Raw genomic sequence first — 15,689 nt, forward strand, 5'->3', positions numbered from 1 at the left:
CCATTAGCTGACTGTGAGCATCCACTTCTGTGTTTGCTAGGCCCCGGCATAGTCTCACAAGAGACAGCTACATCTGGGTCCTTTCGATAAAATCTTGCTAGTATATGCAATGGTGTCAGCGTTTGGATGCTGATTATGGGGTGGATCCCTGGATATGGCAGTCTCTACATGGTCCATCCTTTCATCTCAGCTCCAAACTTTGTTTCTGTAACTCCTTCCATGGGTGTTTTGTTCCCACTTCTAAGGAGGGGCATAGTGTCCACACTTCAGTCTTCATTTTTCTTGAGTTTCATGTGTTTAGGAAATTGTATCTTATATCGTGGGTATCCTAGGTTTTGGGCTAGTATCCACTTATCAGTGAGTACATATTGTGTGAGTTCCTTTGTGATTGTGTTACCTCACTCAGGATGATGCTCTCCAGGTCCATCCATTTGGCTAGGAATTTCATAAATTCATTCTTTTTAATAGCTGAGTAGTACTCCATTGTGTAGATGTACCACATTTTCTGTATCCATTCCTCTGTTGAGGGGCATCTGGGTTCTTTCCAGTTTCTTTCTTTCTTTCTTTCTTTCTTTCTTTCTGACAGCGACTTGTTCCAGGAAGTCTAACACAGCCACAGCCTACAGAGTATGCCTTAGGATGGGCACAAACAGGTTAATTTAGGTCACTTAACTCTTCATCTTTTTTAGTGGATCAGAACCCAGATGGCTGACTTCTGAAGGCTTTCTGACAGGAATCCAGTACAGTTGGTTTCAAGGTTCACACAGACACTAGTTGTTTTGTCTAACTGAGACAATGCCCAGCCCCTCTAAAACAGTCTAACAGAAACAATATGTGATGCTGTGACAGACCTCTTGAAATGACCCACAAAGCACTACAACTTTTTTTTTCAAGTTTTGAGCATATATGATATCTATAAATCTATAAAATCACATGGCATTCATACAGAATGCTGAGAGAAAATGGCTACACTTCTATTCCGTATGTTGTATTTGATGCTTGTAGGGCCAGGGAACTGTGGAACTGGGAGGAATCATGTCCAGAGCAGGAGTGGGGAGAGTTGGATCCATCGCTGGAAATCTCATCTTGAAGTGGTACCATTCCCTGACTTAGGCCTGCATGTCCGGGTACAGATAGTCCTGCAACCCATACTTACGCCCACATGTAATCACAGTCAGGTTAAATGTTCCCTCTCCTTATAAGGTCATATCCAGCAAGCACCTGGAATTCCCCTTCCCTCCATACAATGAGGCATCCCCAGCACCTGGACCTACCCAAAAAACCCCTACTCATCCCAAATGTTTAAAATGCCTTTGTCCTTCCCACACACTAAAGGATATGCTCCCTGAAGCCTGTCTATGAAGAAGTCTGTTTCTTGTTGCTCTCACCGGGTTCCTGAGGTCTTTATCACATGCTCCACTGTCCCACCCCTGGTTGTTCTTGCCTCCTGTCCCTTGTCTGAATCTGACAGTTGTGGTCTTGGGCCATTATACCATTAAGGGAGGGGAAATAGAGTAGGAATGGCCAATAGTATATACATATTTTTCAATCTTTTAGAAAACTATTTAAGCTTATTCTTAATTATTAGTTTATACAATCATAATAGCCATGGATAATTAGGTCCTGTTAGCATCAAGACAAGAGGAAGTTTAAAAAGAAATGGGAGGGGCTCAAGGGATGGCTCACTGGCTAAAGCATTTGTTGCTCTAGCAGATGTCTTGAGTTCTGTTCTTATTACTCACACCATGACTCTCAACTACCCATAACTCCAGTTGGTCTAAGGGAATCAACTCTCTCTGCTAACTTACTCCGGCACTAGGTATAACATGAAGGCAAAACACTTGTACAAATAAAAATAACCTTTCTTTGGTTGCTGGTTTAGTCCCTGGGAGCTCTGGGGGCATTGGTTGATGTTTTTGTTCTTCCTATGGGGTTGCAAACCCCTTCCTCTCCTTCAGTCCTTTCTCTAACTCCTGCATTGGAGACCCCATGCTCAGTCAAATGGTTGACTGTGAGCATCCGCCTTTGTATTTGTCAGGCTCTGGCAGAGCCTCTCAGGAGACAGCTATATCAGACTCCAGTTCCACATGTAGCAGAGGATGACCTTGTCAGGCATCAAGGCTCGATGCCCCAGTATAGGGAAAGGCCAGGATAGGGAAGTGGGAGTTGGGGGGGAGGAGCACCATCATTGAAGCAGAGGAGGGGATAGGGAGGTTCTAGAGGGAAAACCAGAAAAGGAGATAACATTTGAAATGTAAATAAATAAAATATCCAATTAAAACAAAACAATTGCTTTGAAGGAAAAAAAAAACATTTCAAACTAAAAGAAAAAGAAGGAAGAAATAGGAATAAAAATGAACTTAAGTGGAGCTAGAAGGAAGGATCAATGGTTAAGAGAGTTCTTGAAGAGGGTTTGAACTAGGTTCCTAGCAGTCATGTCATGTGGTTCATGATCATCTGTAACTCAAGCTCCACAGGATCCATTCTCATCTGTAAGCTCTGCCAACACCTATACTCAGGTGAACATACCCACACAGACACACAGAGACACATAAATAATTTAAAGTAAAACTCAATCTTAAAATACACTAAATCTCATATATTGGTTATCATTGTGTTACCAAGAATATCATAATGATAAGAGATATTTTTACCTGCTTGTGTATAATTGTACTTCTTGTGCTCAAAAGATCTTTATATTAAGTACCTGGTATCTCAAGCCTGGTTAAATTGGATGTCTATGAGAAAATACAGGATCATTATACTGGGTGGCATATTAAAGTCAGTATCAGGATAAAACACATGGGATATTACAGAACAAAGAAGTGGAACTATGGAGTGTGCTTGTATATCATTTTTCCTTCTCCATTTCTAACACTGTGTGTTTCTAAGTCTACTTGCATTTAAAAATATATCTACAGCTAGTAGATTAAAAGAGTAAATTAAAAGAGGAAATAAAGCCACAAAATCTATAGAACTCTATTTGAAGATTATATGTTGAATGACTCAGAGAGAGAGAGAAGGAGAGAGAGAGAGAGAGAGAGAGAGAGAGAGAGAGAGAGAGAGAGGGAGGGGGGTAGAAGGGGAGGGGGAGGAAGAAGAGAAGGAAGAGGAGAAGAGGGGTAGGAGGAGGAAGACAGGGTCCACCCAGGTTCTGAATTGAGAGTAGAGTTTCTAGAAACAGTTTTGATCAGACACAGTACACATAAACACACCCTTACAGAACTCCATGTAAAGTGGCTGTGTGACATCTAAATTATCGTAATGTAAAATGTGTTTCAGAAATGAGAAGTCTGACTAATTGAAGGTGTTATGAGCAATGCTGTTACAATTCCATCTCAATCTAGCATAGTATCTGCACTGCCACTTTGGATGGTTTCTAAATGATGTAGTATGGTTTTATACAAGTTATCCTCCAACCATTTCCCTTTAACACAGCATGTACGTGAATTAAAGTTAGGTGGGTTTAATGAATACCACCCGTAAGAAAGCCAGAACGTGTAAGAGTGAAAATGTCACCAAGCCTTTCTAGTGACTTAGCCCCATATATTCTCTTAAGAAGACAAAATTCCAATCACTTTCACACATGAGTAATTTCAAGCATTTCACAGCACCTTGGGGGAATAACCTCAACTCTACTATACATCTTTAACCTCATGATCTTGTAAGAATTATTTTACCATTTGTACCAGGAGGAAAAATAACAAATCAATACATTTTTTAAAACAGCACATCAAAATATAAATAGAAAAATTAGAAATAGGCTTACTTGAAATGGATAAAATATAATTTCATGTAAATCATTGACAACTCTAGATAGTTTCAGTAGAACCTTCAAAATGACAAACACAGCCACTGGCAGGTATCTGTTCCTGAACCATACATTTGCTTGATGTTGCTTGATAGAAAAAGTAAAATTATTTCTATGTCAGCAGACACTAATGAGACAAGCAGCGCCTTTTGCAAATGCTATCTTATTTAACCACCTGCCTTAATTCGAATTCAATTCTAAAGTACGACAGGGTCCACCCTTAAGGAGGCAAGCTCTTTCTCCAAATTAGCATTTTTCTATTCAGCTACTAATATAATAATATCCTATTCTACACTACTCTCCCAATTTTGAACACCCTCACTGTATTCACAGTTTAATACTCTGAAATAATTGCTGTCACCTATAAAGGAATTATGTAACAAAGGTTTATCTTGAGCTTTCCCCCAGCAGTGGCAAAATACTGTCAATAGCATATATAGAATAATTTGGGGGGAAGTAAAATCTGAGAGTATTAATCTGACATGTTTTTATAAATGTATATATCCTCTGTGTGCATGTATATATGATTATATGTATATATATATATATATTTACACATAGTCTTACTCTCTTTCTGACTAAAACAATGGAGCAAAATAAGTATCTGCAACAGGTGACCAAATGTGTATTGGAATCCATTGCCATAATTTTGACACGTATAGAATGCTAACACTTTAATATTATCTAGTAAATCTTGACAGTGATATATGCTTTCACTGAATGTACAGCATATTCATGGAGGTATAAACTTGTGTGCTAGTGTTGTCTAAAATGCAAATGGTGGCAGTTACATCGAGAGTAAAATCTACTGAGCTCAGTTTTTAAGCTCAAGGTCACAACTAATTTTATGCCAGTGACATTTGTACCCATCAGGTTTTCATTGTCCTCTGGGTTTTGCAGAAATAATACCACGGAGCAATAAAAAACTAATGGAATGCAATGTGCCAGCATCCCTACCATCAACATGCAAATAAGGTTGAAAAGGTAAAATTTTAAAGCTACAGAGTCTCATTATAGGCACATAGAGATTTACAATGTTTTGCTCACTTTTCCATCTGCTATATTCTAGAAGCTAAAGGTCAAAATCCAGGCTATGGTCCATTATGAGCTGTTAGTTCTATTCATAAGAACTGAAATAATTAAGAAAGCCACTGAATTCTAACTAGCCCAACACTGACTATGTTCATATATGATCCGGAGATGTATTTTCTTTTAATTATCTAAAATTGTTAGACCTAAAAGATCCCCTCTGCTTTATTCATAATGAAGGGTACTTTTGATATGACTTGTGCTCATGAGACCTTTTAAATTTCAGGTGCATTTTCATCTATTCAAACATAGAAATCAGAACTTAAAACCCCCAAAACTCACATGTTTTTTTAAAACTTCACTTTTGGAGTAATATATTCTTGAGTAACTGATAACTATTTCTGTATTTATTACGGTTGAACAAGATTCCAGGAAAGAGACCCCAGGAAAATTGTTCTCTAAGAACTATGCTATCTGTGCCAATTAAAAGTAGGATTATGCTGCCCAGAAATGATTGCTATGTGAGAGACCCAAAACAACTATGATGGTAAGTACAGAATTTTACCCTTGTGAGAAGATACTGTATTAATAAACTGCACCCGAGATCACCGTAAGTGCTATACACACTCTCTTTCCTTTCCTTCACTTACTCACCTTGATAGGTGGCTTCCAAACTCACACAACAGGAATAATAGAAAGAAATTCCACTTAGAAATAAAGCACAAAAAGCACAAATCTACATATTAGGAAAATAAAACTAAAATCATGCAAGGTGTTTGTAGACTATAAGAGCTTAGCTGTGCAATAGATGGACTGCGTGCCCATGCCCACTCTTTGTAGTATATTGTTTTAAATTTCTAATACATAATAAAGCCTATGAAAATAAGATATGTACAAAGTATCAGTGATATGATCATCTAGGCAGCACCTAGAATATACATGTTTTATTTCGATAGTGTGGAACCCTGGACCCATGAAATTCACTCATCATGAAGGATAGCAAACGCTTCAAGTAATTACAAGCATAATTTTATAATCTCTTCTAGGAATTATGTGATGGCAAGACTGAGGTCAATTATTTGTCTACAATGATTTATGATAATAGATTTCATGTTCCTCTATAATGCAAACTCACAAAAGTGTCATTGACATTAGAGGTTTCAGCTGACACTTAACAAATTTGAATTTTAAATGCCCCTGAATCTATCTGTCTAACCTCTCTATTTACTTTTCTTATATTTATTGATTGACTGCCTAGTTATTTGCATAAATATCTATATATATCTTTTCTATATCTATCTGTTTAACTATCTATGTGATCTCTAATTTACTTGTAGATCTTATATACCATGTTGTCCTCTAAAATATCCAATCAGTGTGGCAGCCAAAAGGGTAATTATTAGAGCCCATTTTCCATTCTTCTTCCTACACAATAAAAACAAAAATGTTCCCTTTCTTCCACTTCCTCTCCCAAAGGCTAGAGAAAAAAAAATTGGAATATTGTAGTCCCCAAGCACAAAGCTGGAATTTCTAAGTTTCTCACAAAATTATAACTCTCTATGCTTTTTCTAAACTTAAGTATGAGCTGAAGAGTCTTTTGTGAACTGGCCTGGGAATCTACACATGGGTACAGACCATTGTTTAAAGTTTCTAAGAAAGCAATGTGGAAAACTCTTCCAAGAATTCAGCTTTTTTTTTTTTTTTTTTTTTTTTTTTTGGCTTGCAATATCTTCTACGTTAGGAAAAAAAAAAGAAAAGAAAAGAAAGAAAGAAAGAAAGGAAGGAAGGAAGAAAGGAAGGAAAAAAGCCTTGTTCAGGAAATGAATAGTTTCTTTTTATTTCCTATCAATAAATCAGGGGGTCAAACCAAAGTTAGACATTTCTAGTATCAAGTGTTTATCTGCCACCCACCCACTCTTTGTCTATATATACATTGTAGGTAAATTGCCATCAGTGTTAAGGACATTTTAAAGAGTATAAAGAGAGATGATTAATTAACTCTTTCCTGCAGGGACCTGGAGATGCTTGTTGCTCAAGAGTAGAGTATTTGACTAACCTGTGAGTGTCCCTAGGCTCATTTCCACACGCTACTAAAATAAAGAAAGAAGGCAGCCAACAAAAAGAAAGAACTGCGAAACATTCCTTTATGCTCAAACTAATGACATCCTTTGAGTGGGCAGCCTACTTACAAGAAAAGAATTGTATACTTCAATATAAACTGAGTATAAATGAACAATAGTCCTAGAAATACACCCATGTAGAAATGTAAAAATTACATGCTCAATGAAATAAAAAGCACCTATAGGTATTGTGGACTTTATCATTCTTAGTGTTTCCTGAACATTACTTTCCTTCAAGTACACAAAATGACACACAATACCTACTACCCTCAAGAAAAGTGGTACTCACTGTTGTCTCTTTCAATGGCTAAGGCATGACTATGGCTCTATCCTAGGAGCAGTAAAGAAAACAACTGACAAAATTAATCAGCAATTGTCTCAAAACCTCTCTCTCAAACTCCTTAACTCTGAAACTCAAAGACCTGGAGTCTTTGGGGGAAATGTAAAACATCTGCTAAGCAAAGATTTCACTTAGATAGGTGTAAATGCAATTCCTGTTATTTTTTTTTTCCAATTTGGCATACCAGTTTATTTCTCTTTTTCTTTTTTTATTAGATATTTTATTTACATTTCAAACAATTCCCATTATTATTAATTGTTGTTATTATTATTTTCTTATATGTTGCATCCAACTACAGTTTCCCCTCCATCCATTCTTTTCAGTCCTCCTGCCTCACCCCAGATGCACACCTCCTCCATTTCCCTTCAGAAAAGATCAGGACTCCCAGGAATACCAACCAAGCACGTCATAACAAGGTACAATAAGACCAGGCACAAATCCACATATCAAGGCTGGACAAGGCAATCCAGTAGAAGGATCCCAAGAGCAGGTGAAAGCACCAGAGACACCTCCACTCCCATTGTTGTGAGTCTTTTAAGAACATCAAATTACACAACCATACAATATACTCAGAGGATGTACTGCAAACCCATGCAGGCTCCCTGCTTATCGGTTTAGTCTCTGTGATCTTCTATGAGCCCTGTTTAATTGATTTTTTGGGGGGGGGCTGCATTCTTGTCTTGAGCCCTCAGGCTCCTATAATCCTTCCTCCCCCTGTTTCATAGATTACCTGAGCTCTAGCTAATGTTTGGCTGTGGCTCTCTGCATCTGTTCCCATCAATTGGATAAAGATTAAGCAAATTAAGAAGAGTAAGATTAAGCAATTAAGATTAATCAAATCTTAATCACACCTCTTTGATCCTTACCTACTAAAAAAACTTCATTCCATTTATCTCACTATTTTGCTCATGTGCTTTATTTAGCCAATGGCTCCCTACAGTCCTACCCTGTACTAACAGTAGTCACCAAATACATCCATCCTACAAGGTGAAATTAACAGGGCTTTCTGTCCTGGGCACTTTCCTTAACCCTTCTTGTAAGTGCCTGTAACATTGTTTTTACTACAGTGAGTGCAATTCCTGAGCAAGGAAGAGTTTCTTAAAAGATAGAAAAACTAAATTCAAGTTTGACCCTTCAAGGTGAGATTCAAGACTGCAGAGTAAGAGGAACCAATACATTGACTCCTACTGACCAAACTCGCTTTATAAAAGCAGATGAAGCAGAGGGGTTTTTGCCTCTCTTACCTTCTTCTGGTCTTCCAGCTTGTGACTCACCGGATTCTTCCCATGTCTGTTCATTTCTGAAGATAAATCCATCACATTAGGTCCTTGCCCACAAAAATGCAAACTCTTCAAAATGGCAGCAAACTAATCCAAGATGCAGTAAGTAGGAAAACACTGGCACGCCTCATGCCCCATCACACACTGGCTTCGGACTTCATCTACTCCAAGGAACAATTAGAAAATCCATGGGTTGAATGAAAAAAATGAAAGTTTGCAATTTAGTTCCAGCACCTTCCAAACCAGCATATCGTTCTGTAATGCCGACGACTCCTAAGTGATCTACTCATCCAGGAGAGTCATTTCCAAGTGCTACCTCTTCCTGTCTTCACAATTCTCCATTTTAATACAAAAGTACAGTACTCCTATATACCTGTGAGAAAAGAAAAGCAAGAGTTATCCCATGCCTTGTGCCATACAGTTACATACAAACATACCACACCACACTGAAATAGAAATCAACAAGAAATATTCATGTGATCCATCAAACAATAGTTTTAGAAGAGAGCTCAGAATGAGCAAACACTGTGCTACATCTTTTTCAATAGCAAGTTTATTTAAACTTCAAATCAAAACGGATCAACAAGATGCTTGCTTCCCCTGTGCTTTAAGATGTACTAATGAATATGCACTTTTACATGTCTAAATATTACTAAAAGAACTAGAATTTGAATCCAGATTGCTTTCACTTTAAAATCAATTCTCTGTCCTACATAAATTCTTGCCAATTCATATTTCATAGTTTGTTCACAGGATTACATAAACACGTATGACTGATGCTTTGATACATTATATACATACCACCTAAAAGCATTATACAATTTAGTAGTCTCTAAACCCAGACAAAGTAATTAAATCACTTAATAATAATAATAAAAATTTTAAACTCAACTTTATTTGAAGTATAATTCATATCCAGTAGAGCTCACCCATTTCAATGTTTGAGAAATAAATATATCCATATAAACCTAATCATAAGCAAAACACAGGCCAGTCTACTTCCTGTACCAACCACAACAGGTTTTCAAAGTCAGTCCACATACCCCATCTCAACCCCAGACAACAGCTGATCTACTTGAATTGCTTTAAGATTACTTTTGCTTGTGTTTACATGTTTGTCCTGTCAATGCACGGAGTCTTGTGTATGGCACCTTTCTTTTAACATAATGCTTTGGAACCGAATCAGTAGTTTTATTGCTTTTACCTGAGAAGTAATTTTGATGTATAAATGCACCATGATTCATTTAGAATAGTAATCTTAAATATTCCAAGCCTTACCAATTTAAAATCTATTGAAATTCTTGAACTATCTTCCTAGAATTTCCATACCCTTCAAACAATTGGTTCTCTTAAGAGCTTTCACAACTGCTATACATATGTTTCAGTCCATAGCGATTACACTTTAGAATCACTGCCCCAGTCCCTAAGCTCACTTTAAGCAACTGACCAGCTACAACCTGAATGCATTAAACAAGAAGAAATCTACCCAGTTCTTTATAAACTGAGGCAGTTAGAATCTTTGTAATTTTAATATTTATGTTTTATGTGTATGGATGTTTTTTCTACATGTGTACCTATGCACCATGTGTGCTTGGTACCTGCAGAGGCCAGAAGAAAGCATTGGATTGTTGTGAACTGCAATATGGGTGCTGGGAAACAAATGAATCCTCTGGAAGAGCAGTCCATGCTCTTAAGCACTGAGCCATATCTTCAGCCCCCAGGTCTAGTCTTTAGATCAATGTTTCTAACTTTAAGACTAAGTCTAACTTCCCATATTTCTCTTCACTTGTCATTGTTCCCAACTTTTCTTCTGATAAATGCATATTAAATATTTTGAATTTCTATTTTACATGACAATTCAAATACAACTCTAAACAAATTAACTGTCCCTAGCACATTTAAAATTCTTCACCTGCACAGCCAGTTGGATCCCAGTTGGTCTGCCTAGGTAAACCTGAAGAGGTGAGTGGAATTTGAGGTCCCCTGAATCCCACTGTCTAGCTCTGGCCTTGCTCCTTACTTCAGAAGGGCCTTGCAAGATTCCAAAAGCATTCTGTCTCCCACTGGAAACGTTCAGGGGCCCCAAAGCTAGCCAGCTTGGAACTCTTCCAAACTAACTACCCATCCTAGTCAGGTTGGCCTACCAAAGCAGCTGTGACACAGCCAGCAGAGAAGGGTCTGCCTACAACACAGACTGCAAAGTGGGGTCTGCCTGAGGAAAAAAACAACAGAGTAAGATACTGAGGCTATTCTGGAGATGGAAAATGTTGGAAAGAGAACAGGAACTATAGACACAAGCATCACTAACAGAATACAGGAGATGGAAGAGAGAATCTCTGGTGTAGAAATCAATATATCACTCAAAGAAAATACAAAATCTAAAAATTTCATGACACAAAGATGTATAAATATTGGGAAACTATGAAAAGACCAAACCTAAGAATAATAGAAATAGAAGAGAAAGATTCCCATACCAAAGACCCAGAAACCATATTCAACAAAATCATAGAAGAAAATTTCCCTAACCTAAAGAGATGTCTATAAAGATACAAAAAGCTTACAGAACTTGGACCAGAAGAGAAAATCCTCCAGCCACATAGTAATGAAAACATAGATACGAACCTATCAGAATTACACCTGATTTCTCATCTGAAACTCTAAAAGCTAGAAGGGCCTGGGCAGAGGTACAGCAGACCCTAAGAGTCCACAGATGTCAGCCCAGACTACTATACCCAGCAAAACTTTCAATTGATAGAGAAGCCAAGGTAGCCCATGACAAAACCGGAGTCAAACAATCCCTTTCCACTAATGCAGAGGATACTAGAAGGGAAAAGTTCAACTCAAGAGGCTAACTATATTCAAGAAAACACAGGAAATAATTTCACACCATAAAAAACAGTAGAAGAGAAACACACATACTTACATACACACTCAACCATCACTGATATCAAAGTAACAGGAAGTCACTATCATTGGTCACTAATAGACAGCTCAACAAGACAGAAACTAAACAGAGAAATAATAAAACTAACAGAGGTTATTATTCAAATGGACTAACAGGGTCCATAGAACATTTCACCCAAACATGAAAGAATATACCTTCTCAGCACCTTATGGAACCGTCTCCCTAATTGACTATATAACCATCACAAAACAAACCTCAACAGATACAAGAAGATTGAAGTGACTCCATGCATCTTATCAGTTCACCATGCATTAAAAATGAACTTCAACAACAACAGGAACAACAGAAAGCCTACATATTTCATGGAAACTGAAGAATCCTCAATGATTCAATGGGACACTATGAAAACAATGCTAATAGAAAAGACCATAGCATAAACTCCATCATAAAAAAAAATTAGAGAGTTCTCATACTAGTGAATGAAAAGTGCATCTGAAGGCTGTGGGGAAAAAAGAAGCAAACACACTCAATAGGAGTTCAAGGCAGGAAATAGTCAAACTCGGATCTGAACTCAATAAAGCAGAAACAAAGAAAACAATACAAGGAATCAACAAAACCTAGAGCTGATTCCTTGAGAAAATCAACAAGATAACATACCTTTAGCCAAACTAGCTAAAGCAACAGAAAGACAATACCCAAATAAATAAGAAATGAAAAGGGAGACACAACAACAGATACTGAGGAAGTTCAAAGAAACACTAGTGACTAGAATCACTCTTCTTTTCTTCTATGTCTTCCCTAAGCAACTTTCCATAGCAATTTGGGCTTCACTCTTTCGGCAAAGCTCTTCTCTCCACCATAAGCCTGAACTCCATGCCTGCCTAACTCACAAAGCTTGGCTTTCTCCCCTCATTTTTCTATCTCCCTCCCATGGGCAGCTAATGAAATTTACAGTTCATTTGCTTTGGAGTTTTTCTTTTTTAAACTCTAAGAAAATTGTCCCTGAACTTCAAAAAACAGAAAGTTCATCATATCAATGATATGAATATAGATAAAGAAGATCCAAACCTATGACCAAGATACATTATGAAGAACATTTGAACAACCTAAGAAATAGACAAGAGCAGCCTGACCTGCCTTATGACTTGATGGAAAGGAAGAGAACTCTGAGTGATGTGTAATTTTAAGGATGCTGCAGATAGAATTGGTAATGAACTAATGTCATTGTTTGAACCCATTTGAACATAGAAATGGCTTAATTACCTCAGTGAGCAAACTCAAGAAAGCATTTTCATATAGCAAGGTAAAAAAAGAAAAAAAATACTTGCAAACTGTGACTATCACCAGAAAATTTCAAATGAATTCCACTCACTGGCTCGAAAATCTTAAAACAAGCATGAACAAATTGAATCCATCAATGTTTAAAAAAGAATAATATATTAGGCCCAAGCTTATATTATCCCAGCAATGAAAGATTGGTTTAAGATTTGAAGCAAATCAGTGTAATTCACCACATTAATGAAATAAGGAAGAAAAATGATAAGCTCATCTCTAATGGACTAGAAACAAAACTTGATAAATTAAACATTGACTCATGACCAAAAAAGATTTCTGGGCAAATGAAGAATATAGGGAGATCTTTTCATAGCCTTTCTTTATCTGGAATAGCATTTTCATACAAAAGTGGACACCATACATACTGGTTAAGTATTTTTAAAACAGCTCATTTAATCAGCAACAATGCACAGATACCCTCTAAAATATATACTATTCAATGTTAGACTCAAAGTTCTAGTTAGGCAGCAAGACAATAAAATATAAGTAAGAAGAGGTGGTGTGAGAGAGGAGGGAAGGCAGGCAAGCAGCAGAAAGGAATAAACAAAAATGACTTGCAAATGTTTTAATATCTATATATAAATATGTTAAAGAATCCAATGATTAATTACTAAGATTAATGAATACACTCAGAATGTTCCCTGGATACAAAGTCACCGTATACAAATCCCTTCTGTTTCCTTCTAATATCAGCAAACATTAGGAAAATGAAACTTTAAAAGCACAACGTTTACAGTAACATTAAAAATACCAAATACTCTAAAAAAGATCTCATAAAATACTAAGGCCTTTGTGATGAAACAATTTAACAATAATAGCCCCAGTAGACATGCTAGAGAGGATGGTGTGGAAATTCAGGAGGACATGATGCTGCAAAGAAACCAGAAGCAGCTAAGAAGTGCTGAAAGAGGGAGAAATAGTCTATCCCATGGGAAAGTACGTCAATTAATCATCCACTACCAAGTTCTCAGGCCCAGAAACATATGTGTGTGTAAGTGTATATATGTGTATATATATGTATATATATGTATATATGTGTATATATGTGTATATGTAAATATATGTATGTGTGTATATGTGTGTTTATAACATTATATAGACTGAGAAGGTTAAATTTAGAATATGTATATAAATATACACATATGCATGTAATAATTTTTTAAAGGAGGTCACATTTAAAAAATAACACAGAATGAGTGTGAGAGAGTTTGTCCAGCAAAATGGAAGGTAGAGATGATGTATTTTTACTATAATCTTAAAAATAAAATTTAAAAACTATGAGACAAAACAATAAAAGACATCCAAATTAAATAAAAGGCTATTGTGTATTCATAAAAGATATTTTGATCATATCATTTTCCCTCTCCCAGCTTCTCTCAGATCTCAAGCTCTCTCTAGCGCTCTCTCTCTCTCTCTCTCTCTCTCTCTCTCTCTCTGAAAATGAAAATTAAAAAAATAAGAAAAAAATTACAGAAACAAAACAAAAGGCACAGACAGATTCCTTTTCATATTGGCCAACTCCTCATGGGTAGGAGACCCGATCTGGAGTGAAGTTGATACACCCAGAATGACTTCTTTGGAGACACTCATTTCCCCTTCCCCAGCAGGTTATAAGTGCAAAGAGCTTCTTTGGTAGGGTATGGGATTTAGGTGTATTTCCTATTCTTTGAACTGGGAGTTTATCTGATCTCTCTCTCTCTCTCTCTCTCTCTCTCTCTCTCTCTCTCTCTCTCTAGCTGTGATAAAATATTGAAAGAATTTTAAGTTATTTTATTTTATTTTATTTTAATTAGGTATTTTCTTCATTTACAATGCCATCCCAAAAGTTCCCCATACCCTCCCCCCTTCTCCTACCCCCCCACTCCCACTTCTTGGCCCTGGCGTTCCCCTGTACTGAGGCATATAAAGTTTGCAAGACCAATGGGCCACTCTTTCCACTGATGGCCAACTAGGCCATCTTCTGATACATATGCAGCTAGAGTCAAGAGCTCCGGTGGGTACTGGGAGTTTATCTGATCTTAAGAGTTTGTCTTGTGCCTGCTGTCAGGGTATTTTTGAGTTACTACATGTATCAGTTCTATTGTATCTGGAAAAGAGTGTATCTATCTCTTGTGACTCTTACAAACGGTCTACATCCTCTTCTTCTAGGCATGATCTATGAGGGAATGGGTGTTATAGAGGTCAGGGTTGAACCTTCCAAAGTCTCTCACTCACTGCACGTTGTCTAGTTATGGGTCTCTCTGTATTAATTACCTTCTACTTCAAGACTATGGCAAATCCATAAGCTGAAAGACCTAATGCTCTAACAGCGACAAATAGAGGCAGGCAGAGCTCTGTGTTGAAGGACAGCCTGGTCTACAGGGTGAGTTCCAAGACAGCCATTAGCTTTGCAGAAAACCAAGTCTCGAAAAACCAAACCAATCAAACAAGACAATCATAAATAGCAACTATGATATTTATTGACTAAGTACATTGCCAAATAAAATCTCATTTTATTTTCGCAACACATGATGACTCTAAAATGTAATACATGGAAACATAAAAGACTGTGATTATCTACAACACTGGAGAAGTATAAAAGTTATTGCTCTACCAAATGCCAAGGCATATTTTAAATCAACAATAGTACATGGCTTCTACAAAGACAGATGAATCAATTAACAGAGCATGCAGATCTACACTCAAACAGATCCTGACAGTTATGGTCACTCAACTCATGACAAATGTGATAAAGAGGTAGAGCCATGAAGAAAGTTTGGTTGGTGTTTTGTTTTCTCCATTCACACAGCTGGGTGGTTGTATATTTATTACATGGAGAGTCAACTCAGTCTCTATCAGGAATAAGTGGTAGAAGGACTGCTGATCTAAA

General features: G+C 37.0%; 1 protein-coding gene across 1 annotated transcript in view; it reads right to left on the reverse strand.

The window, feature by feature from the left end:
* Nav3 (neuron navigator 3) overlaps nt 1-15,689 on the reverse strand; it is a 774,463-nt gene that overhangs the window by 526,898 nt on the left and 231,876 nt on the right. Inside the window, exon 3 of the mRNA XM_017313946.2 lies at nt 8,545-8,953. Within this exon, the coding sequence (XP_017169435.1) occupies nt 8,545-8,616 (72 nt within the window). The 5' untranslated portion in view covers nt 8,617-8,953. The remainder of the gene's footprint in view (nt 1-8,544; nt 8,954-15,689) is intronic.

Source organism: Mus musculus, chromosome 10 (assembly GCF_000001635.26).
Source record: "Mus musculus strain C57BL/6J chromosome 10, GRCm38.p6 C57BL/6J".
Classification (NCBI taxonomy): Eukaryota; Metazoa; Chordata; class Mammalia; order Rodentia; family Muridae; genus Mus; species Mus musculus.